Source organism: Hydra vulgaris, chromosome 08, assembly GCF_038396675.1.
Source record: "Hydra vulgaris chromosome 08, alternate assembly HydraT2T_AEP".
Classification (NCBI taxonomy): Eukaryota; Metazoa; Cnidaria; class Hydrozoa; order Anthoathecata; family Hydridae; genus Hydra; species Hydra vulgaris.
This window is the reverse complement of record NC_088927.1, coordinates 44,025,001-44,050,174: the sequence shown is the minus strand read 5'-3', so window position 1 is coordinate 44,050,174 and position 25,174 is coordinate 44,025,001. Positions and strand designations below refer to the sequence as shown.

The window sequence follows — 25,174 nt, the reverse complement described above, 5'->3', positions numbered from 1 at the left end:
AAGCTTATTTTTGAATTCTATTTATTTTTTGTCATCTTTTTCTAAGTAAAACATCCAAATTAGAGGACAATAAGAAAAGTTAGGCATTATAAAAGCATTGAACAGTAAAATAGATTTATCATAGGATAAAACCTTACTTATGCGTGATTGGGCAAAATGTTTACCATCATCTTTACTGTATAAATGTTTATGTGTTCCCCAAACTTTTGATCTTTATCAACTGTTATACCAAGTAGTTTTACCTTAATCGGAGGAAAAAAACCCTTATATTACCTATATTTAGCGATAGATTCTTTGTGTTTATTAAACCAACTAAAAGAAATTGGAACTTATCTGGGTTCAACCATTGAGTTTAACTGAAACCAATTGATATTGATGATATTGGTTCCTTATTTTTGCCAATGAAAAATAACCTCCTCAAAGCTATATTGACAAGTATAAATAGTGTTATCATCAGCAAAATAACAACGTTCTGTATCTTTAATAAATAAAAATAAACCATTTATAAAGATATTGAGCAAAATAAATCCAAGGATTGACCCTTGAGGCACTTCAGATAAAATATCCACCCAATTTGAGGTAGAAGATTTTTACCCTTTGTTTACAGCGAAAAATATAGGATAGCGAGAGATTGAGAATTTCTTTTGAAAAACCATAGGCGTCTAATTTGGCAATTCTTAAGTCATGCGAGATATAGTTGTACGCTTTTGAGAGGTCTTTTAGTATCGATCCAACAACGCCTCTATTATTAATGCAATCATGTCACTTACTAAGTAATAAAAAAAGGGTAGGCTGAGAATTGCAACCTCTTCGGAAACCGTACAAAATTTTATCAAATATAGACTTAATAATCATTATGATTTGTTCATATAAATTAGTTTCAAAAACTTTAGAAAGGCTGGTAAAATACTAAATGGACGGTAATTCGATCTATCAGTTGGGTCGTTTTTCTTAAATATAATATAACATCAGCCATATTTAGAAATGATGGGTATTTACCATCATGGATACTATTTTTTATGCAATCTGTAAGACTGTTTGTTAAGTGAACAATATAGAATTTTAACATAAAATTTGTTATACCACCACTAGTCTTTTTCTTATTATTTATAGACTCTATAATTTTTGTAATATCATCAGGTGTAATTTGATTGAACTGGTGTAATTTGATGGAACTAAATGTACATGAACTAACTTTTTTCTTTACGTTTATTATACTGGGATGATCAATACACTTTTTAATATCTGCATCAACTGGATCAATAAAGCAAAAAATAAAGACGAGCGTATTAAGTTTGTGCTAATAGATGGCAATGCAACGTTTATAAAATAGTTATCACAAATATTAATCAACTAAGAGTTGTCAGAGATGATGTTTTTAACTAAAGTCATATGTTCGTTAGAGTGACCTGATTTATCTGAAAGGAAAGGTTTTGGTAACTTCCAGAGAGATGTATCTGAAAGTTATAATTTTCAAGCTTGTAAGGTAGAAAATTGTATTAAAAAATAATTTGCCGTACAATATTCTACCTTAAGACTATAATGTTTTGTTTAAAGTGTAGAATACCTTAACTACTACACCTTACTTAAGAACTATACCTTTCTAAAGAAATATCACATATTAGGATATGTACTCTAAGGAATATATCCTAATATTTGTATATTCTAAAGTACGTATTCTTATATGTGCTTATACTAAGGTACAGTGGTGGCATAAAATCTTTCCCACACTGTTGGATTTTACACAACTTGTATTCAGGTTGCCTTGGTATATTACTTTTTAAAGCTTTTCCTTCGGGATTTAGTCTAGATCTCTAATTGGACATCTCCCGCGTTATTAGCAACGGTTTTTATATAGTTTAACTTGTTAATTTAACTGCTATTGTTGGTTGATTGAGACACCTGCCACTATCTCCAATACAATATGTAATATTCTGGTAAGTAAAATATAGTTTTTGGATGTTTTTGCGCATATTTGTTGAAATTTGTAGTTGCTGTATACCACATATTATCACTCTATAAGTTTTACTACAATTTTGATTGGTTTAATACCATAGTAATTATCATTTAATTACTAATTATAATTAGTAATCATAATTAGTCTAATTAGCTACAATTACACATATATTATTATTTCACACCAAATCTCTAATTTATTTTTTATTCTTGTCAACTAAACTTAACGTGAACAATTATTTTCTTGATAATTTTATGAGTTATTAGAAAAAAATGTGCTTTTTTGTATAGGATTGTTATCGATATGGTCCTCCCATTATCTCTTGAACGACGCCTGCAAATAGTGGTGATAGCAAAACAAGGAATTTCCTACAGGGACATTGCTAAAGCATTAAAGATTAGCTTAAGGACTGTCACCTACACAATCAAAACAGAGAGAGAGACTGGGACAGTAAAAGACAAAAAGCGTTCTGGCAGACCACGCAAAACAACCATTCGGGAAGATCGGCTTTTGGTTTGGGCAAGTCTGGCTAATCGCTTCGACACGGCATCTGATGTAGCCAGTTACATGGCAAAAACGCACAGCATCAATCTGGCAGCAAGAACCGTAAGGAAACGCCTTCAGCGAGCTGAGTTGAATGGCAGAATTGCTGCCAAGAAGCCAAATAATACGGCCTGACAATATTACGAAGCGACAAGCACTTGCAAGGCAACACAAGAACTGGACTGTTGAACAGAGGAATAAAGTGTTGTGGAGTGATGAGAGTTGTTTTATTGTATTCTGTGGAGCAAAAGTGTATTTTAGAAGGAAAGTTAGTGAGAGACTTTGTTCTCAATGTGTTGCACCAACAGTGAAACAAGGTGGAGGTTTCCTTATGATTTGGGGTTGCATGTCGGGATTTGGTGTTCGCCGGCTGTATCGTTGTACAAGCACTTTTAACCAAGACAAGTACATAGAAGTACTCAAAACACAAGTTAAACCATCTGCCACCAAGCTTTTTGGCAGGAATAAGACGTTTGTTTTCCAACAAGACAATGTTACCTGCCACAAAGCCAAAAAAGTTACTGAATACTTTCGAACCGCACGCATCAATGTGATTGAATGGTCAACACAAAGTCCCGACTTGAACCCCATTGAAAATTTGTGGGAGGAACTGTTCAGAATGGTGCAGAAAAGCAAGCCCAGCAAATTGGATGAATTGTGGCAACATTTGGAGTCTGCTTTGCATGCAATCCCAATTGCTACAGTCCAAAAGCTGGTACCGTCAATGCCTAGGCGCACAAAGGCAGTCATTGATGCGCGTGGTGGACACACAAAATATCAGCATTTTTTTATAATTGTGTTGTTTTTTTACAAGTCCTATGCATTTATATCAATTGAGTTATGTTTGGTGCTGTTTGGTAGTGCTTTAACTTTTGCATAATAAAAATAAATGACTTTTTTCTTGTTTTTCCTGAGTGTATCAAAGACTTAATGCCGCAACTGTACATATCCTGTATATATTCTACCTAAGGTAATGGGCTTTTTTTTTACTAATAGCTCCTCCCCATTTAAGCATTTAAGATTTTCTCTTCCTTTATTAAATATATTTAACTTAAGTTTATTGTTTTTCTATAAACAGAAGTATACAAAGTGCAATAACACAAGTTTTCATAAGAACTTTTATTAAGTATTTAGGATTTTTTTTGTAGAGAATGTTTTCTTCATAATAATATTTTAATGTTTCTTTACTTGAAGCAAATATATGATTGTTTATAGAGGTTTTCTATTATTAGTTTCATATTTACTTATTAATTGCAAATTTTGCATTGAATGCATTTCAAAGTATTGAAAGGAATTTTATGATGGCGGATTATTTTCACCGTTTAATGCTAACGGTACTTGCTGAGCAGACATACCTTATAATTTTTTCAATTTGCTTTACTTAAAAGTTTTTTTCTATAAAAATTTTATAACTTTTTAAAACTACTTTTTATTGCTTTTTTGATTAAATACTAATAATATTTTGTCAATAATTAATAATAACTACCTTAAAAATATAACATTCCTCAGTTAAAAAGATTATATCGTTTATTTATAACTTTAGTTTATGTTCTTGATAGAAATGTAATATCTTTACACATTACCATATTATTTTAAAACATCTAATTTAAATGACTACTATTATAGATACATTCACTGTACATTATTGCGGAACTTAACGCTGCTGTTGCTGTTTCTCATTCAAGCGAGTTTACACTGAGTTTTATAAAGAAGATTTAGCAGGCTTAACCTTTTAATGTTTCTCTTTATATTTTCGGCCGCGTGATGAGGTACTCTTAAATCTTTATAATCTGTTTATATCTGTTCAATCAGTAATAAGATCAAAAACTTTGCTTCATCAGCTTAATTAGTAATAAAGTCAAAAACATTTTAATTTGATGACTTCTTCAGTAAAAGATAAATAGATACTGTTATTTTTCAAATTAGTATGGTAACTTATAAAGTCAGATAATTTATTTAGATCATGGATTTTAATAATAATACAATTGAAGTCCTTAGTCAATCGTATTTAAAGTATATTAATCTGTATTTTTTATTTGCAAAAATTAGAAGACGATGATGACTTTAGACGACGATGCTCTTTTCAAAGGTCAAACTCTTCAAAAAGTTTGTGTTTATCTCCGAAACCCTTGCATCTCACATTGTCAACTCTATGTTGCATGTTAAAGAACCAGATCGTTTAATACCTTATTTTAAACAAAATCTGCGTGCTTTTATAATATAAAAAACAAGGTCGTTTGATTGTTTTTTTAAAGTTGTTAAACATTTATTACGAGGTATGCTGTTAAAAAAATATTACAAAAATAAGGTTGTATTTTATAAATCCTTCTAACTTATATATTATATAAACAAATCTAACTTATATATTATATAAACAAATATTACAAAAATAAGGTTGTTTTTTATGTTTCTAACTCATATATTTTTTTAATTTATATATTAATGTTTTATTTGTTTTGGTTTTATATGTGTTAAGGTTTTATTGGTTTATATTTTGTAAGTTTGTAAATATTTTTTATATATGAAGTGTTTCTACGTTTGTTATGTGTTATAATGTTGAGTGTTTATAGTTTGTTAGTGTTTAATATGTTGTTTGCAAGGTTTTAAATTGTTGTGGCTTGGCTTAGTTTTACAGCAAGAGTTATAATAATAAGAAAAATAAATCACTTAGCTAGCAATGTCAATACATTGCTAGCTAAGTGATTTATTTTTCTATACTGTGACATGGCTTATTTGAGAGCTAGAATGATGTCCGCGCCAGTAAAATGGTGCACTGGCATGATAAAACACATAAATTAAATATGTTTGTAGTTAGTGTAATCAGGTGTTTAAAAAAAAAATTTGAAAAGTTATATAGTTTATTGACCTTTTTTACTTTAGAATGTTGAATAAATATTAAAAAATTAAAATGGTTCAAGAAGTTTTGATAGATAGAGAAGATTGAGTATACGATTGTTTATTGAGGTTTTCTATTATTAGTTTTGTATTTACTTATTTATTGCAATTTTTGTACTAAATACATTTCAAAGTAATGAAAGGGATTTTAAGATGAATGATTACATTTCACCGTTCAATGCTAGCAGTACTTGCTGAGCAGAGAGGCATTATAATTTTTCGAATTTGCTTTGTTTGTTTTTATCTGTAAAAAATTTATAATATTTTAAATTACGTTTTATTTTTTTATTTTTTTAATTTAATACTTGTAATATTTTGTCAATAATTAATAAGAACTACCTTAAAATAAAATTACTCAGTTAAAAAGATTTTATCAATTTTGTTACAACTTTAGTTTAAGTTCCTGATAGAAATATGTTATCTTTACGTTGGTAAATTGTTTTAAAACATCTAATTTAAATATAGCTTATAGAAGAGGTAGAATAGAATTAGATTATTGAATTATGCTCTGTTTTATTTGCTTATACTGTATTTTGGATTAGTTTAAATCAGAAAACCCTAAGTTTAATCTAAAATTTAAAGCTCAACTTTTATTATTTTATGTAATGCTTTTACACACTCCTTTGATGCCTAGTTATGTCTGATAATTTAAGAAGTGAAATTATTAGACTTTCTCATAATGAAAGAAACCAGGTTAGGCGAGCTGACATAAATCTTTGTCAAAATGAAAGAGATGAGCCTATGCGAGCTGAAATAAATAGTAATCAAAATGAAAGAAATCAGGCTCTGCGAGAACTAGGTATAATACGCATCGCAAAGCAAACTTAATTGTTATTTTATTTCTTTAGTTATACTTTGGTACTATTCCAACTATCATATTTTCACTTTGTCTAATGTTACAATATGGTTTTAACTTAGTAAATTTTAATTGTTTAAAGCTTGCCATGTTGATCATTTGCTAATAGTTTAAAAATAAATTGTGTAATAGCTAATTGTCTTTGCAATAAATGTCTTTATTTACAGATTTAGACTTATTTCAACAATGTTCTAGAAAAACCATCAACAATAGATTAAGTGGTTTGTAATGTTAATCTTTAATGTTATTACATTTTTTACCATGTCTTAATTTTTTTTTTTTTGAATTTAGACATTTAACGATGCTTTTTCAGCTCATTGCAGACTAAACAGAGGTCCCATATCTCATAAAGCACTTAACACTAGAAGCCCTAAGCTGGATCAATTGATCAAAACACGACTTTGATATTTGCTGAAGGTAAAATTTAAATGTTGATAAAATGATATTTTATGACTTTTGTTATTTAGATATTATTTACTGATAAGCGGAAAAACTACAAAAAAAATACGCATTCAGAAATGCCGCTATAAATATTTATACCTAATGATCCTAAGCTGGAGCAATTGATTTACGTTATAAAAAACGTGCATAAATATTTAAGGTTATTTGCAATGTTTGCATATGTTTGACAAGCACTTTTCACAAACAGGTTTCTTACAATTTGCACATACTGTTGATGTCAGATTACGTTTGCAGTTTGTTTTTATCTGAAATCTCAAACGAGTTGATAATTGTGTATCACTGTTGGCAGCTATTGTGGTATTACTGTTGGCAGCAACTAGGGATTTTTGGTGAGTAATATTTATTTCCCTTATCTTTTCAGATAAAGTGTAAGGAAATTTTCGTCTCAAAATTTTTGTAGTGTAACTTTTTTAAAAATCATCTAATCGTTTACACCGGTCAAGTCCAAAATCTTGAAAAAAACAGCTCGCGGCCAGCGTCGGCACCCAGATTTTGTTGACAATTTTTGACACAATAAATTTAACATATCAGCTCCGCATATATTTGCATTGTAATAAAATGCTACCTCTGCTTTCTTCTTCCCATCACTTTGCTTAGTTGCCCCACTATGAAGTGTTTATAGTATAATTACAGTTTTACTTCTTTGCCTGGTAGACAATCAAGTTCAATGGTCCATTTATGTTGAAAGTTGAATTGTAATTTGAAAGTTGATCAAATGCTTGAATTTTTTTTCCACTATAGTTAACTGTTCCAACAATTGACGTTTTCTTTTGCAAAAGTTTTGTTGCAAGATCGACACTTGTAAAAAAGTTATCTGTAGTAACATTATACCTGCTGCCTAAATATGGTTCTATTAGTGACATGACCACATAAGTACCTAAATTTTCTAAACAGCTTTTATTTTTACCTATTTTAGATACGGTTTAATACTGAGACAATATTTAGTCTTTAGATCAGCTAAAATCCAGATATTGATTCCAAACTTGTCCGGTTTATTAGGCATATACTGTGCAAAGCGACACCAAGCTTTAATTTGGAACAACCGCTCATCAATTGTTAAAGATTTCTCAGGTATATAGCATTTTCGACTGTTTTATACAAATCAGCACTCATGATATAAGAGCAAATTTATCACTTTGGAGGAGCTCTCTACGTTCTGAACGCATATCAAATCTAATATTTTTATGATGTCTTCAAATTGAGAATGCGGCATAGTTTCTATAAAAACTTTGTTGCCATTTTTTCAGACTATAGGAATTTAACTGGGAAATTTCTTGCCTTCATGCATTCTCAAAGATATATTAAGCCTATGAAAACATCAAGTTTAGTTTCGCTCATATTCCGTCCTTCATTTGATAAATTGGCAGATAAAACAGCACACTTTTTGAAAGCGTGTAAACCCTACATCCATAATTAGTCTAAATACATCAGTAGGTGTTGAAACAATACAACAATAAAAAGTTGTTCCAATTTTGGCAGTAAACACATTCTGAGTCTGAAATCTTCCAGTTACTTCAACTTTTGACGCATTAGTCTATTTTACATCATTTCTACGAGTTTTATCAGTTAAAAAGTTAACTCCCACTGCATGAATTTTCGTCATCGTCATCATTGCAACTGCTTTCTGAATTATAAATAAAAGTATTACTTTCATTATCATCAGAAAGATTATCTTCGACAAAATCTGCCTCGCCACTTTTCTTTTGTTGAGTCTTATTCATTACCACTGTCAATTTCCGAGAGTTCTTATAATATGAAAAGCACTGTTGCGCCGACACACGTCTTGGACGTTCATATGACTGATTGGTCAATTGAATGAGGATGTGCTGCAACAGATTTTTGATGATGATGCACTATCAGAGTTTGCTAAACTTCAGCGTTTTATTATAAAATTAATCGTATTGTAGTTCATTCTCCTCGGGCGTTTGCCTTGCAGAGGTATTAATAATGCTAGAGTATTAAATAAATACAATTACAAGGTGGTCTACTGTTCCACTTTTAAAATACATAAAGACAGATTCCAAGGGGGTTCACGTTTAAATAATAAAAAAAAACCCACTATATAAAAATCGAAAACACAAACTAAAAAGCGAAAATATTAAAAATCGGAGAATTTTAACGAAAAAGCGATAAAAAAAATTTAAAAAAGAAAATTTCACAAAATATATCTCGGCATTTCAATTTACAAGAACTTTATTATTAATTTCTAGATTAATATTATTTTCTCCACTCCAGATATTTCTGCATTCTTGTAGAAAAGAATTCTTTTTATTATTAATTATAGAAGTTTGGAATTCTTCTGAAAAAATTCTTTAATTTTGTCTTGGGATTCCAGCATGAGCATCCTTCTGGGGTAAATTTTCTTGTCGTGGAACAACCTCAATTTATTTCAATATATTATATATGAGGCGTTGCGAACAAAAGGCGCACACCAACCAAAATCAAGTTTTAAGTAAATCGCGTTTGAAGTTTCTAGACTGAAATTTGCTTGATTTATATCAATAATTTAGGTAAACTGATGAAATATACATCATTTTAAAGTTGTTTTTTTTGCGTAATAACATTTTTATCATTAAAAAAAAATCTAATAAATCAAAAAATAAAATTTTTTGAAAATATTTTATTCGAACGAACGTTTTACTCGTTACAAAGTGTGATTCTTCAGATTTTATCACGTGTAAATATCAAACGATTTTCAGTCAGAAAGAGGCCCACTGACACGTTGATCGTGTTTTATATTGTAGATGACAGACTAAAGTAAAAAATAGTTAAAAAAAACGGATTTTCGAAAATTGGTTGGTGTGCCCCTTTCGTTTGCAACGCCTCATATAATAGTTCGTTAATTATTAGTTTTCCAATATAAAATTTATTTACAAAAGTTGATGAAAAGAAAAGAAGTGATTTGAAAGAGTTTTTAAAAGGTATGTGGTATGGATATATTTTTTGAATAAGGGCTAAAGTGTATTTTACTAAAGATTGAATTTTTTTACATTTAAATACCATATGTTGTATGTTTTCTGATCTCTTCATACATTGTGGGCGGAGATCGTCTGCCATATAGCCTTTTTTTTTTTTTCAATGTATTGGTGGGTAGTGCAAAATGTATTGGCTTATACTTTATTTCATCGGCTTTGTTATTGCTTTCGTTTTTGTGTATGGATATAAACAAGTGGGCCCATTCTTTTGATGAGGTATTATTCATACTGTTGAAACTGTCCTTCCATCTGAAAAATTTATTGGGTATACTTGTATCGTTGTTACTTAGGGAAGTGTTGTAAATTGTTTTAGGAGTCAAGTCAAGGAATCGTAGTCGACGGTTATTTTTGGTGCTTATGCACAACGACATGTTGTTGTAGTCAAAACTTTGACTTTAAGTGTTTTTGATGTTTTTCCATTGGGGTGGTAGTGACTTTATTATGGTTGTTAATAGGCTTTATTTTATACCATAACTTGGCTTTCAAGAAAGCCCTGGACAAATACTTTTGATATGTCCCTTAGCTTAATTATGTTATTATTTATGGATTCTGGAGTTGGTTTTTTAGTTTGGTTTTTGTTGTGTGTATGGGTTAAAAAATATTGGTTGCATTAGTACTTCTTCGATGGTGAGATTCTTGTGGTTATTGTGTTTTAGGTAAAATTTATTCTCATGTTTTATTGTTTGTTGGTAATACGGAGGTAGAGCTTTTAAAGATTCGTATGAGTGTGATTTGAGAAGGACAAGGTTTCCTTGATTAGCGTTTCGGTATTGATTGAGTATGTAGAAAGCTAAGTCTTTCCAGGCGCCGTTTTTGTTTTCGTTATATAACTTTGAGATCCAGCTCAGCTGTAAAGATTCCAGATTTTTTTTTTACGTTGATGATATTTAAATCTCCCTGGTCTATTGGAAGTTTTGATATTTGCTTAGGGTTTTTTACGGTACTGTTGTTCCATAGAAAACTATTTATTTTACGTTCAATTATTTTGATTTTTTTGTCAGAAGGAATGGGTACTGTGAAGGCTAAATGCCATAAAATGCTTATAAAGGTTTGATTTAATATGCTTTACCTTTTATGGATAACTTGAAACGCTTCCAGCTATCAATTTTTTTGCTAATGATGTTGCTACTCTCATCCATTGACGGTTAATGTGGTTACTTGTCTTTGAGAAGGTTATACCTAGGTTCTGGAGAGTGTTGCTTTGCCAGGAAAAAATGCGGAAAATTTCTTTTATCTGAGATCTGCTCATTCCAAGCCACAGGCCTTGGCATTTGGTAGTATTTAGTTTTGCTCCTGTGGCTAGTTTGTATATATAATGGGCGTTGTCAAGAGCTTCTATAGATTTATCTAAAGAGAGGTAAAGGTTTGTGTCGTCGGCGTATTATTAGAGTTTTGTCTCTTTGTTGATGAGAGTTATTCCATTTATTTTAGTATTTTTACGGATGTATCCTGCAAAAACCTCAGCTTGGAGAACGTACAGTGTCATTGAAAGAGGATATCCTGGTTGTACTCCCTGTGTATGTCTATTTTTCTGATAGAAAACCGTTTATTTTTAGATGTAAACTTATGTCAAAGTACAGTGTTTTGATAAGGTTTATAAATTGCACATTAAAACCAAAACTAAATAGGCAGTCATATAAAAAGTTTCTGTCAACGCAATCGGAAGCCTTTATTTGATTGATGGGTACGATGGAAACATCTAAATTGTTTTTGTTGGTGAGGTAAATAATATCTCTTGTGTATGCAAGGTTTTTGTAAATGGATCTGTGGGGGATCTATGCGGTTTGATCTTCTTTGATGATTGACGGTAGTATATTTGTTAGTCGTTTTGAGATTATTTTGGTAAGTATATTGTAGTTGGTGTTGAGAAGTGATATGGTTCACCAGTTTGAGATATTGGCTTTATTCCCATTTTTATAGAGGCAAGTTATTATGGCTTGTTTCTGGGTTTCCAACGTTTCGTTTTTTTGTATTATATCGTTTTGGACTTTAACTTGACTTTCTTCTAAAATATTAATGTTAGATTTATTAAATTCCGCAGATAGCCCATCTTTGCCTGGTGATTTGTTGTTTTTCATTTTCTTTATTGCATTTTTGACTTTGACTACACCAATAGGTTTATCTAGTGAATGTTTTTATTGATTGGAAATTTGTTTTGTCTGTGTTTTCTTTATTTTATTCTGTATTTTCGAGTTAATATTTTTGTAGCGTGACATCGTTTTTGTAATTTTACAAAGGTTTTTGGAAAATATTTCAAAATTTTTAGTGATATCAGCTGTGTAATTATTTTCGTTTCCGTTCTTATCTTTGATGATAATGATTACTTGTTTAGATATTTTAGCTTTTTCAAGTTGAAAAAAGAAATTACCGCATTTTTCGCCATGCGTCCTCCATTCAACTTATTTTTGCGCCGTTTAGTTAGCTTATCTCGAAGGTTTGTAGCTTTATTTTGAGGTTTTCTTTAAGATATTTTATCTTGGGATTAAAAGGCGCTTTTTTGAGAGAGTTTTTTAGCTGTTTTTTAAGTTTAAATTCTTCTTGACAGCTATTTTTTGTTTCTGTTTTGCTGAACTTTTTGGAAAGAATTTTAATTTCTTCTTTAAGAGAATCTTAGTCAAATGTTTTATTTTTAGACTGATTAATTTTTGGTTGGCTAAATTTATAATTTTTGTTCATTTATTGTTATAATTTTGGTTATTTAAGATTTTGTTGTTTAAGATCCATAGTTCTTTTCCGATATCTAAGTTTTTAAGAGGATGGTGGCGCATATTGAACTATGGTGGTCGGAAAATGTCATCGGCTCGTGTTCTATGTTTATTAATTGTCGCATGTGTTTGCTAATATATAAGCGATCTAAGCGGGAGAATGTGGTGTTATTGTTGGGTTATATTTTCTCCACGTGTCTTCTACGTTAAGCTCTTTTAATAATGCTTTAAAGGCTTCGATTGAGAGACATTTGTTTCGATTTATTTTTGGGTATCGATCTATTTCTTTCAGAACCATGTTAAAATTGCCCCAAGGATTGTAAAATGGGATCTAGAACTGTTTATTTTTATTTTTTTTGATAATTTTTTTAAATAATTTTTTCCTTTCGAACTGGTCAGCTTGGCATGATCCGGATTTTGCGTATATATTAATTAAAAGAAAAGTGTGGTTATCTTTTTCCACAAAAAATATAATTAAAACGAAGTTTTCGTCATCGGTATGTTCAATTATTTTAAAGTTATAACTTGTTTGGTTAGTTATGATTAAAGTACCTCCTGTGTGTGACATACCACTCGAGAACAGACCTGGATTATACCATTGTCGAAAAAAGTTTTCTGCGTCTTGCGTCTTTAAATGGGTTTCTTGCAGAAGATAAAAATCATAATTTTTTTTTTTTTTAGTTTTTTAATAATAATTTTTTGCTTTTTTGCGTCACCAAGGCCGCATATCCTAACAGAAAAACTTTTGCTGCCTCCATTTTTGTTTGAGAACGGTTTTTAATGACACGACGAAAAAGAGTGAAGGAATGTGTAGGAAGCAAAATGGCAGATGGTTTTGAATACATTTTCTTAAAATATAAAACATGAAAAATATAAAATATTAAAATACTCGTAGATGTAAACTTTATAAACTAAATATTTATTAATACCACCTTTTCCTTTTTTTTTTTTTTTTTTCTAATTAAATAATAATAAATATTTACAATTTTTCTATACTATTTCTGCATTAATAAATATACTTATATTGTACACAAAAAGTTTTACTTTTTTTTTTCTTTGTATATTCATTTTTGTTTTTATATATTTTTATAAAATGAGTTAATGATATTAAAAATCTTTTTCACATCAACTTAACATTGGCTTACCAAAAAATATTAAACAATATACAGTATTGTGAAAAAGTTAAAAACCACAAAAAAAAACAAATCATAATTTATTTTTATTTTTAAATTTTTTTTTAACCGAATATATATGTTTCTGGTAAAAAAAATAATAATAATAAATTTTAGAAAATAGACAAACAAAATAAAAAATAATAATAGTGATAAAAACTTTTAAACAAATATAAAAAATGTATTTAAAGTTTTATAGGTAATTTTTATTTTAAAAGAATTGTGAAAAAGTTAAGAACCACAGAATAAAAAACGATAATATTTAACACCTAATACCGCGTAATTCTACCATGAATTTTTAAGCACTCATATATACGATTTGGCATTGAGTCTATTAAATTTTCTAAAATATGTTTGGGAACATTTCCAAGTATTGCTGGTAAAACATTGCGCAACTTCTCAAGGCTCCTTGGGGCTTTCTTGGCAATCTCTTTATCAAGCCTACTCCAAAGATTTTCAATGCAATTTAGATCTGGGCTATTTGGTGGCCAAGTTAGACGCTCAATATTTTTACTTTCGAACCATTCAGAGACAATTTTAGCCCTGTGACATGGTGCATTGTCTTGCTGAAAAATAAACGGAACGCTTTGCTCAAGTGCATCAATTGACGGTAACAAGTTGTTATTTAAAATATCGATATAATAAGTAGAGTTGAGTCGACCATCAAATAATTTAAACATACCGAGACCATAATATGTCATGCAGCACCATATTCCAACCGACCCGCTACCTTGTTTTGTTCTAAGAACGATACAATCGTGATTATATTTTTCTGAAGGCTGCCTGCGAATCATAATTCGGTTTTTTCGGTTATCAACCTCGATATTCATCTCATCACTGAACATTACTGTCCTCCATTTTTGTTTAGACCATTCTTTGACGCTTTGGCAAAGTTCTTTTCGCTTTTTTATATGTCGTTTGGTAAGTCGCGGTTTTAGAACAGCTTTTTTCCATAACATATTGTTAGCTAATAGTTTCCTACGCACAAGTGATGCCGAGGCTTGACGTCCATTTGAAAGCTTCCATTTCCTTCTTAATTCATGCGACGGCATGGTTCGATTTTTCTTTGCCAACCTGATTAAAAGGCGATCATCATTGGGTGTCGTCAAACGCGGTCTTCCAGAACGATGGCGATCAACGTAAGATTGGTATTGTGGTTTATTCTCCTCCAGCTAATTGCCATACGGAGACCACCATACCATGGCACGCAGAGACGTGTTCAGCTCCTAGTAGGGGAGCGTCATTACCGCTCTACGGCCAAGAGTAAAGTGAGTTTTGGAAGAACGAAGATATGTTAGAGCAAAAGATAGAAGAAATCGCGGTAGAAAGATAGCATAGAAAAAGCGGACAGGATTGTACATGATGTTAGATTGTGCAATGGCTGGAAAACATGCTGAAATTAGGTTAACCTAATGACAGCAATTTTTTACGTATGAATTAATTTTAATTAATACGTAACGATCAACGTAAGATTTCGTCTCTTTGAATCTTTTGATGATTGTTAACACCGAACTATGTGATCGCTTTACTATTCTTCCAATTTCGCGAGCGGATTTACCTTCCTGGTGAAAATGCACCACTTTTACACGATCTTCATAGGTAATAGCTTTTCTGCTCATTTTTTCAAAAGGCAAGAATTTTTTTTTGTTTGAAATTAAATACTTTTTTTAAAAGTATTTAAAAAAATTAATTTTTTTCAAATGTTTTTATTGGTTCTTTGGTAATAACTCAGGTCATTAAAAGAATATTTTAAAAAAAAGGGAAAAATAAATACGTTTCCGTCGCATTTAGCACAAAAAATTCTTTGTGGTTCTTAACTTTTTCACAAAAAAAATATAAAAAAAAAATTAACACATAATATTTAATCCTTATTTTTTATAGGTTCTATTAACTAACTTTCAAAAAAAAATTTTTTTTTTTTTTCTCATGCTATATTTAATATGTTTGAAAAAAAAGACTATTTTATTATCTATAGAATAAAAATTAATTAAATTTATTTGAAAAAAAATTTTTTTTTATTTAGTGGTTCTTAACTTTTTCACAATACTGTATATGCTTATATTTTTAAAATAATTACTTGACCATTTATATATATATATATATATATATATATATATATATATATATATATATATATATATATATATATATATATATATATATATATATATTAGTTTTTGTATTTTTTATTTTGTTGTGTTTTTGAATTTTTTACTTGTTTTGTGTTTTTAATTTTAAATTTTTTCGTGTTTTTTGTTTTTTTATTTTGAGCCGTTATGCGAAAAAAATTGGGAATATGGAAAAAGGTTTTAGAAGAAGTTGATTAAGATTAAATAAATAAATTTAGTAAAGAAAGATTTTTTCAAGTAAAATTAAAAAAAAAACAGGACTTTTACACAAAGATCGCGTTACGAAATCTACAGAAAACATGCAAATAATAAATTATATATCAGAAACTAAGGGCTGGCAATGATTTTCTAACCATATATAACAAAATTTTTGTTGTAAAACGGAAAATATATATTCGCAGGGAACAGGTACACTTAACTAAACATTTAGTTCTTGCTATGATCCAGTGTATTAGTTTAGCTCATATGTTTAGTTTCAGGTTTCCTTTCTCTATTTAACAAAACACGTTTTTAATACAAAGAAATTGCCAGAAAATGTCTGTGGTATTTCTGCGGACATGATAAATATATTTTAAAGTAATAATATTCCTGATGTTGCTGGTAATTATCCTGATCAATGTCATTGGGTCAATTTTTGAATTCTTAAGCATATGGTGGCATCTGCTGTCCTATATTTCACTCATAATGATTTGAGAGACTGTCAACAGCAGCTGTGAAGTAGGGTTTTTCTCCAATGAAATTGCTGTTTCAAACGAGAAAATTGAATTTATTGGAGAAAAATTGTTTTGGGATGTCAAGGAGTTATATACATGTCGTAAGTGCTCCCATATTTCAACAGAAGGAGGACAGTAAACAAAGATGTGAAGATTGTCCTCAATTTTACCACAAGCTTTGCATTTGTTATTTTTAACGATCTGTTGCCTTGTGCTTTTGGCTTGCAAGGCCACAGAAGGTAGACTGTTGTGTAGAAAACGAAATAAGATATTTTGTGTTGGTCTGCATGCGTAGGAAGTAAATTTATTTTTAAACTTTGGTTGCACGGCATTGATGTTTTTGTTGAACTGCTCGAGAAAAGTTCAACTGACACGACTGTCTTTTATTTTTTGCCACTTCTAAATAAAAGTTTTTGTTGATTTTATGGGATGTTAAACAAGTACCCGTATTTATCCAAGATTTCAATTGTAGTTTTGTAGTACTGAGACATTTTGTTGTCCCAGTGTTTTGGAAAAGTGTTTTGCCGTAAAAAATCTAGCTTTGGTTTAGCTTAGTAAATTTTACAAGTGAACTTGCCACCCAATACTTTGAAAAGAAGTAAGAATTGTGACTTTTTTCCTCATCACATTCCTTTATTTGAAAGAGCGTTTTGAGGCGGATCGCAAGACTTTGCTCCTTCGATAATAATATTCCGAGACCCCCGCTTTTGACGGGTATGAAAAGTGTCTCTCGTTTGACCGGGTTGAAATTGGTCTTTTGCCACAGAATTTCGAATATGGCTTGATGCAAACGCTCTATTATCCAATCGTGAGTGGGCAACACGTTTGCTAGAAACCTTATTTTGCAAAAATTTCGAATCGTTCGCGTACTGAAACAGTTTTAGCAATTTCGGTGTCCCAAGTAGAGGAAATCCCTTTATTCTACTAACCGCCCTGGTTACCAAATCCAAAGCTTCAGAAACAAAAATGTACAGCAAAAGAGAGAGAGGGTCGCCTTGTTTAATACCCCTTTCCGTAGGAGAGAAGGTTGACAGGAAGCCGCAATTCAGAACAGTTGCCGAAAGTTCTGAATATAAGGTGTTAATAAAAAATACAAAATTTTCTTCGAGATTTAATTTTTGGAGCATTTGCAGCAGAAACGCACGATCGACTTTGTCAAACGCCTTTTCTTGATCTATTGTCAAATGAAACAAGATAGATTTTTAAATTCTGCGTAATCTATTAGGTCACGTACTAAATGTATATTTCAAAAAATATTTCTACCTGGAAATCGGCAAGTTTGATTTGGTTATATAATTTTTCCCATTTCTTTTAATTATCTTAGGGCCCGCACTTTTTTGATTATAATGTAATCAGCGCCAATTAAAGATATGAGTCAACAATTTTTGCATTTAGTAAGATCTCCTTATTTGGAAATAAGTGAAATTGCTGATTTTTTCATAGAGTGGCTGGTATTTTTTTCTACAAAAAGAATTTTGTAGGCAAGTTCTTCAAAATCTTTTTCTAAAATGTGCCAAAAAGTTTTGTAAAATTTAGCTGGAAATCCGTCATAGCCCGGTGATTTTCCTTTTTCAAATTTAAAAAGGACTTCTTTTAGTTACGCGCCTGTTAAGCGAGTGTTTAAAAATTAGTTTTCATCATCACTCAAATGCTTAGTAATGTATGACAAGACATAGTTTAGGCTGTCTTTGCATAAATTTGTTTTGGTGTAAATGTTTTTATATTATGTTGATAAGGAGTTGAGTAATTCACCAGGTTCACTCGTAAATTTGTCGTCATTTTGGTTATGGACTTGTTCCGCTGTTATGTTTTTTCCAAATTATTTTGTTAGAATAAACGCTCCGGGAAACTGGAGCAGGAAAAGAGCATTGCGTTTTTCTTTGATGCTATCTAAATTCGGGTTAGCGTTTTATCGTTTCCGTTCGATATGGTTTTCAATCCTTTTCATTTAATTTTTGTTTTATGCACTTTCCTGTATCGATATGTGTTGTAATTCAGCCCTCACAAAAAGTTTGCTACTGTCCCATCATTTTAAAATTAACTTATAGGACCATTTTTTTGTTTGTCAATCTTGAATTAAGAGTTCACTTTTTTGCTTATCTAACTCAATTTCCAAAAGGATGCAATATAATTTTCAGTATCCTGGTCCTCTTCTAAATTTACTAAAATTGACAGTTGTAGACACGAACTCGTGATCGGAGAATGGATTGGTGAGAGTTTTGGTGTATGTTATTTTTTTTGACGACTTTATCAGGGCAGTAGATTATGTCGAGCTACATTTAACCGTCTTATTGCGCCACGTGAATTCTCTTTTGTTCGGAAATTTATAACGAAAAACGTCTACTAGGTTATACTTAACTTAGAAGACCTCGAGTTCAGCAATGTCGTCGGTGTGATATCTAGCATTGTTTGAGCCTTCTGTGTCAAGAGGCAGGCTTTCGACTATGTTGAAATCTCCGACCAACAGAACGGGTAGTCCTGTGCCCTGCAAGAAATCTACTAAACTGTTGTTTAAAAAACAAAAGAGGATGAAGTCGGTCTGGATTCGTGGGAGGTGAAGTTTTTTTTCCAAATTTGGGTCCACGGCATTGTTGTTTTTTTGAACTGTTCCAGAAGAGTTTTGCTTGCACGACTGTCTTTTTAAATTTTGCCACTTCTAAGTATAAATTTTTGGTTGTTTTTAGAGGGATGATAAAGAGGAACCCGTTTTTACCTAATATTTTGATTGTTATTTTGTAGTACTGAGACGTTTTGTTGTCCCAGTGTTTTGGAAAACTGTTCTGCTTTAAAAAGTTCCAGATGTGGTTTTGGTTTGTAAATTTTATAAGTGAACTTGCCAACCAATACTTTGAAAAGTAGTAACAATCGTGAGCTTTATCCTCTTTGCATTTTTTTAGTTGAAAGAGTGTTTTGAGGCGAAGTGCAAGACTTTGCTTCTACTGTGATAAAATTCCGAGACGCTTTTGATGGGTTAAAAAAGTGTCTCTCTCTAGACCGGATTGAAATTGGTCTTTTGCCAAAGATTTTCGAAAATGGCTCTGTGCAGACGTTCTATTACCCATTCGGGGTAACTTACGTCCCTGGCAAAAAAGTTCGAATCGTCAGCGTACTGCTGAAATTTAAGGGGTTTCTGTGTCCCTGGTAAGGGGAACCCCTTTATTCTGCTGTCTGCTCTGACCACCGAAGCGAGAGCTTTGGCAACAAAAACATACAGCAAGAGAGAGAGAGGGTCACCCTGCTAGCTCATCTTTCCGTAGGAAAGGAGGCTGGCAGGAAGCCGCATTTCAGAACAGATGCCAAAACGTCTGAATATAAGGTGATAATAAAAGATACAAAATTTTCTCCGAAATTAAATATTTGGAGAATCTGAAGCAGAAACGCTCAATTAACTTTATCAGACGCCTTTTCTTGATCTATTGACAAAACAAAACTAGTTAAATTTTAAAATTCCGCGTAATTTATAAGATTACGGACTAAAGGTAAATTTGAGAATATTGTTCTACCTGGAATTCCGCAAGCTTGATTTGGTTCTATAATTTTCCCCATTACTTTTGTAAGTCTTAGGGCCAGCGCTTTTGTGATTATTTTGTAATCAGCGCTGATTAAGGATATGGGCCTCCAGTTTTTGCATTCGGTAAGATCTCCTTGTTTGGAAATCAGTGAAATAATTGATTTTTTCATAGAGTAGCAGGTATTTTTTTCTACGAAAAGTATTTCGTAGGCAAGTTCTTCAAAATCTTTTTTTAAAGTGTGCTAAAACGCTTTATAAAATTTAGCTGGAAGTCTATCATAGCCCGGAAATTTTCCTTTTTCAAATTTACAAAGGGCTTCTTTTAGTTCCACGCCGGTTTTGCGGGTATTTAAAATTTGATTTTCATCATCACTGAAACGTTTAGTGATGTGTGACAAGACATAATTTTGGCTGTCTTTGCATAAACTAGTTTTTGTGTAAATGTTTTTATAATATGAAACCAGGGAGTTTAGTATTTCACCAGGTTTATATATTTTGTTCTATGACTATGTATGAATAAATTTAATTCCTGTGGTGTATTTCTTCCTTTTTTAATTCGGTTACTTTTTTTAAATTAATCAGAATGCGTGTTTGTTCAATATAGACATACAATTGAAAACTAATGAAGACTGTTATGTTTTATTCATTTGTTAATAAATGTATAAATAAAAATATCTTTAACTTTAAAAAGCTATTCGGCATTTGAAACCATAATCCGTCATTATTCGTATTTGATCTGTGTAAACGAGAGTCTATGCTTATGTCGGACGTAAACTTCAAATTATGTAAATTATTCAAATGTTCTAAATTTACTTTTACATGAAAATTTTATTGCGGCAATGTTTGTTTAATTTTGATTTATATGCATTTTTATAAAGTCTTTGGTTTATTAAACAGTGTTATAAGATAATATTATAGCATGCCAAAGTGGCTGAAATGCTTCGCGTGGGTTTAAAACCGTTTGTTTTCACACATAATTTTTTTATATCTTTTCCAATTTTCTAGAATACAAAGTAAAACATTTTTAAAGGTCTATAGATGTTATCTGGATAACGCATAAAAAGAGATTAAGTACTATAACAAATGAAAGGGAGAAAATTTATTAAAAAGCGTTTTGAAATTTCTTAAAAGATAAAAACACGGTTAGAAATATGTAGCGCGTATGTCAGGATAGAGTTTAAGGTTTTAATGTGTTTAGTAATAGATTAAGATTATGCATTAAAGAAACAACTTCCTTATAGAAAAAAGATTTTAGATGAAAACATTAATTTTCTTTAAAATTAACAGGGTAATAGTCCTGATAAGCTAAAGATGGCCTGAAAAAAATTTATAGAAACCTTTCAATCAAAGAAAAAAATAATAAGATTCGTCCGCGTTTTAATTTTTTTTTTATATAGTCTACATAAGTTGTAAAGTATTATACTTTACAACAACTGTAGACTTTTATTTACAAAGAAAACAAAACGCTAACAGACCTTAATTTTTTTTTTTTTTTTTTCTATTAACTTTTTATTAATCTTTTATTATTATTTATAATTAATTTTTATAAATTAATTTTGAATAATTTAATTAATAAAATTAAATAATTAATCAATACCGTATTGAAAGTTAATCGTTAACCCAAAACAAAGACTTATATTTTGCTCTTATTTAAAAATTATTAAAATAAAGCGAAATTATCAAAATGGTAGGTGAGGAATAGACCTTACATGACCAGTAACATATTAGTATTCAGTAATATTAATTATACGGGTCATGTTAAGTCCGTTACTCCACATATTTAAATCATCTCATGTTTTTTGAAACTTTTCATACCAATTGTAACTAACACATTTCAAGCGGGTATTCTAAATATTATTTAGACTGGTAGTGATATCCTATTCGTTGATAAATAGCTATTCGCTCAACGTCTACCAAAACGTTTTAAGTTTTTAAAAGTTAATTATAACAGAAAATTTATTTTATTGCTTTAAAAAGTAAACAATAAGTATAGTTTTATGTATGTATATAATTATTTTTCTACCGCTCACTAAAACATATTGAAGTAAGGAATAAGTAGAGAAAAGGTGATTTACCAGGACCCAAATTTTACGGGTCATGACAACTTTTATATATTGTTATATATGTACTACATATATAAATATATATATAAATATATATATATATATATATATATATATATATATATATATATATATATATATATATAATTATATATATTTATTATATAAATGTATTATTATACATTTATATGTTTCCCAGATACATTATAAATATACTTTATTGAACATAAAACTATTCAATCGAACTTAATATTGGAAATTTTTTTTTCCATTCAGACTAAAAGTTTTGGTTGCAGGACTTTACAGCTTATTTTTTGTAGGCACACACAAACAAACATTATTCTAATGTACACAAGGTTACGCCAAGTTTAAAGTAGCTTCTACTAAACGTAACTTTTCTTGCTTAAATCAGGCTGAGCATTTTCTGAAAATGTTTTATGAATGCCATAATTGGAGAATTGAACTTACAAAAAATAAATCCTAAAATATGTATTAAGCTGCTGCGCAAGTTTGTGAATACAAAATTAGTAAATTTGGAACTTTCGCCAAATTTGCGCTGAACTTATGCTTAAAAATATTTTGCGAAAATACCCAAGTATTTATAGAATGTCGTACCGTTAACAACAATACAGTTAACTAAAGAATACCGTTAAACAGTAATATTTGTAAACTCAAATTTCAAATTTAAAACTTTTTTCATATAAATATTATTATGGGTGTCCCGGATAACACTTTTTCATTATCTGACCGGATATCGAATACCCGAATATTTAAAAATTATCTGGCCGGATATCCGGATAACGTAATTCAAATCCTAAAATATATATTTTATAATGACAAAATATTATCTAGATAAACCCTCAAAATGGCGAACTTTGTTTGAAAACTTTTTAAAATTAATGACAACTATGATTTCAGAGTAATATGCATTCCATATAGAAATTAGATAAGCAGGGGATGTAATAAACTTGGTCATAAGTCATTTTGTACAACTCCGCTGCATAATCACGCAAAAAAAAATTTCATTATAATTTAAATTTTAAAAGTTAATGCAGAATCTCCTTCAGCTGCACAATGAAGTTTAAAATGTATTAAAACCTTATCAAGTCTTCTTTTTAAAAGCTGCTTATGGAGACGATGTTTTCTTTTAACCACTCGATTATAGAAAAAAATATTGACTAAAGTTTTAAATTATTGGAAACATAAAGAGAAGTTTCTACTGCTAAAAGAGTTACCACTTAGTTTACTAGCACCACCTGTATCCTTTGTATTATGAGAAAAAGTAATCAAGACTAAAAATGTTAGTTTCTCTACGTTGAGATAAAAGAAATATAAATGAGTGATACACTGATGTATTTATTGCGCATATATAATTTTAGCAGTATTTTAATAATAATAGGGGAGTGACCTAAAATAGGTCCCTATTAAAAAAAGGTAGAATTAACTAGCTGTAACCAACCAAAAATTAAATAAAAATTTGCAGAAAATTTAATCTTTCTACGACTTAACATCAGAAAAATAAAGATGTAACTATGCCTTGTGTTAAGAAACAACCGTTGAACAAAAGTATGCTTGAAGCCCGTTTTGCGTGGAAGTAGCCTTAAATGGGCCTCTTGATTTAATTTCTGAATAAAACCTGATTATTAATCAAAAATTGGCTATAACTGATTTGTTGATGAAACATAATCTTCTGTTCATTATTCACATTAAAAGTTGACACTACAAATAGAGAAAAATTGACAATAACTTCTGACTATTGCCAAACTAAAAAAACTTAGATATTAGTGTTTTTAAATACTCTTTTTGCCGAAACTTAACAATAAAAAAAAACAATTTTTTGGATGCTTTACTTAAATGATAATGGTCAGCTGAGCATTATTCAAAAGTCAAATTTCTAATAATTGATGGTTAATTTTTAACTTTTTTTATGCAAGGAAGCACTGTTTGTGTTCACTTTGTCTTTGACCGGGTAATTCTTTAGAACAACTAAAGTTTTTTTTTATTGGAAGTGATTTTACCATATCTTCTATTTTGATTTTTTTAATTTAAAGTTAAAATAATGAGTAAAAAGAAACTGTGTTCAAGTAAAGTAGGTGTTAAGTTTTCAAAACTTGCATTAGCTAAAAAATCTTTAAAAAAAAACACTGCTTGCCCAGTAATTTTATCAATGTATAGCTAAAACCTTTTATCAAGGTATGTATAAAAGTTAGTTGACTGTACATACTTACTGATGTATGTACTGAAAACTTAATCACTGGAAATTTAAAATGCTATTGAATAACAAATTTTTATTGAAAAACTTAACTTATTGATCAGTATGATTTGTTTTAAGAAATGTTGTCGTTAGAGATCAATATATCGTCAGCCCGGAATACAAGTGTCGTATCTAAAATTTATTAAAAATATATATAATTATGTAATTATCTAGTTTATGTAAATTTAACATTAAGTTAATGAAAAAAAAAGATTATTTTGTATAACTTTATATTGAAACGTTATATTAAAATAACTTTTTTCATTTACATTACTTTAAATTTATATAAATTAGATAGTTATATATTTATTTACAATTTTATTAAATTTTAGATACTTGTATTCCGAGCTGACGATATATAGATGATATATAACTGCTTGATATACTGATGATATATAGCATGATGTGTACCTGATTTCTCTCTTATTATTATTTGAGAATTTTATACAATTTCAATTTTCAAAGTATGAAAAATTTTTCAAAACTTATTTTCTTACCTTAAAATTGCATCCAATATTTAAATATTGACATGGAATAATTGTATTAACGCAACTATCAGTAATATGGGAAGACATCTATAAAAAGTTTCAAAAATAAAGTTTTTACCCAAGTGAATTTAACCTTCAGTAAACACACGACGTTTAAAAGACGTGTTAAAGATGTCTAGACGTAAAAAAGACGTTGTTTAGACGTTTTTAACATGTCAAGTGTTTACTTGGGTAAAAAAGGATACTTTTTATATTAAAAAGCTATTTAAATTTTAAATCAAACCTCTTTACGCAAAATTTCCATACCACATTGATTTACACAGCAAAGAGGTAAACATTCGCATTTTTCTTCATGAATCTAAATGTAAATTTACGAGAAAATTTAATTTTAGTTTTATTAAATTTAACTTTTCTTTTAACACATTCGCAAAAATAAGTAGGCAAATTTGGA

The 25,174-nt window shown here is 29.9% G+C and overlaps 1 protein-coding gene and 1 long non-coding RNA gene across 4 annotated transcripts in view; one reads left to right on the top strand and one right to left on the bottom strand.

Moving 5' to 3' along the window:
- LOC136083875 (TNF receptor-associated factor 6-like) overlaps positions 1-25,174 on the bottom strand; it is a 116,472-nt gene that overhangs the window by 18,666 nt on the left and 72,632 nt on the right. For all 3 annotated transcript variants that reach the window (XM_065803782.1, XM_065803781.1, XM_065803783.1), the window contains 2 exons: positions 25,007-25,081; positions 24,733-24,810 (listed from right to left, as the gene is read on the bottom strand). In XM_065803782.1, coding sequence (XP_065659854.1) covers positions 24,733-24,810; positions 25,007-25,081 — 153 coding nt within the window. The remainder of the gene's footprint in view (positions 1-24,732; positions 24,811-25,006; positions 25,082-25,174) is intronic.
- On the top strand, positions 5,296-13,319 carry LOC136083874 (uncharacterized). The gene is made up of 4 exons (XR_010640172.1): positions 5,296-5,464; positions 6,543-6,668; positions 6,901-7,042; positions 13,114-13,319. It is a non-coding gene; the product is annotated as an uncharacterized LOC136083874 (long non-coding RNA).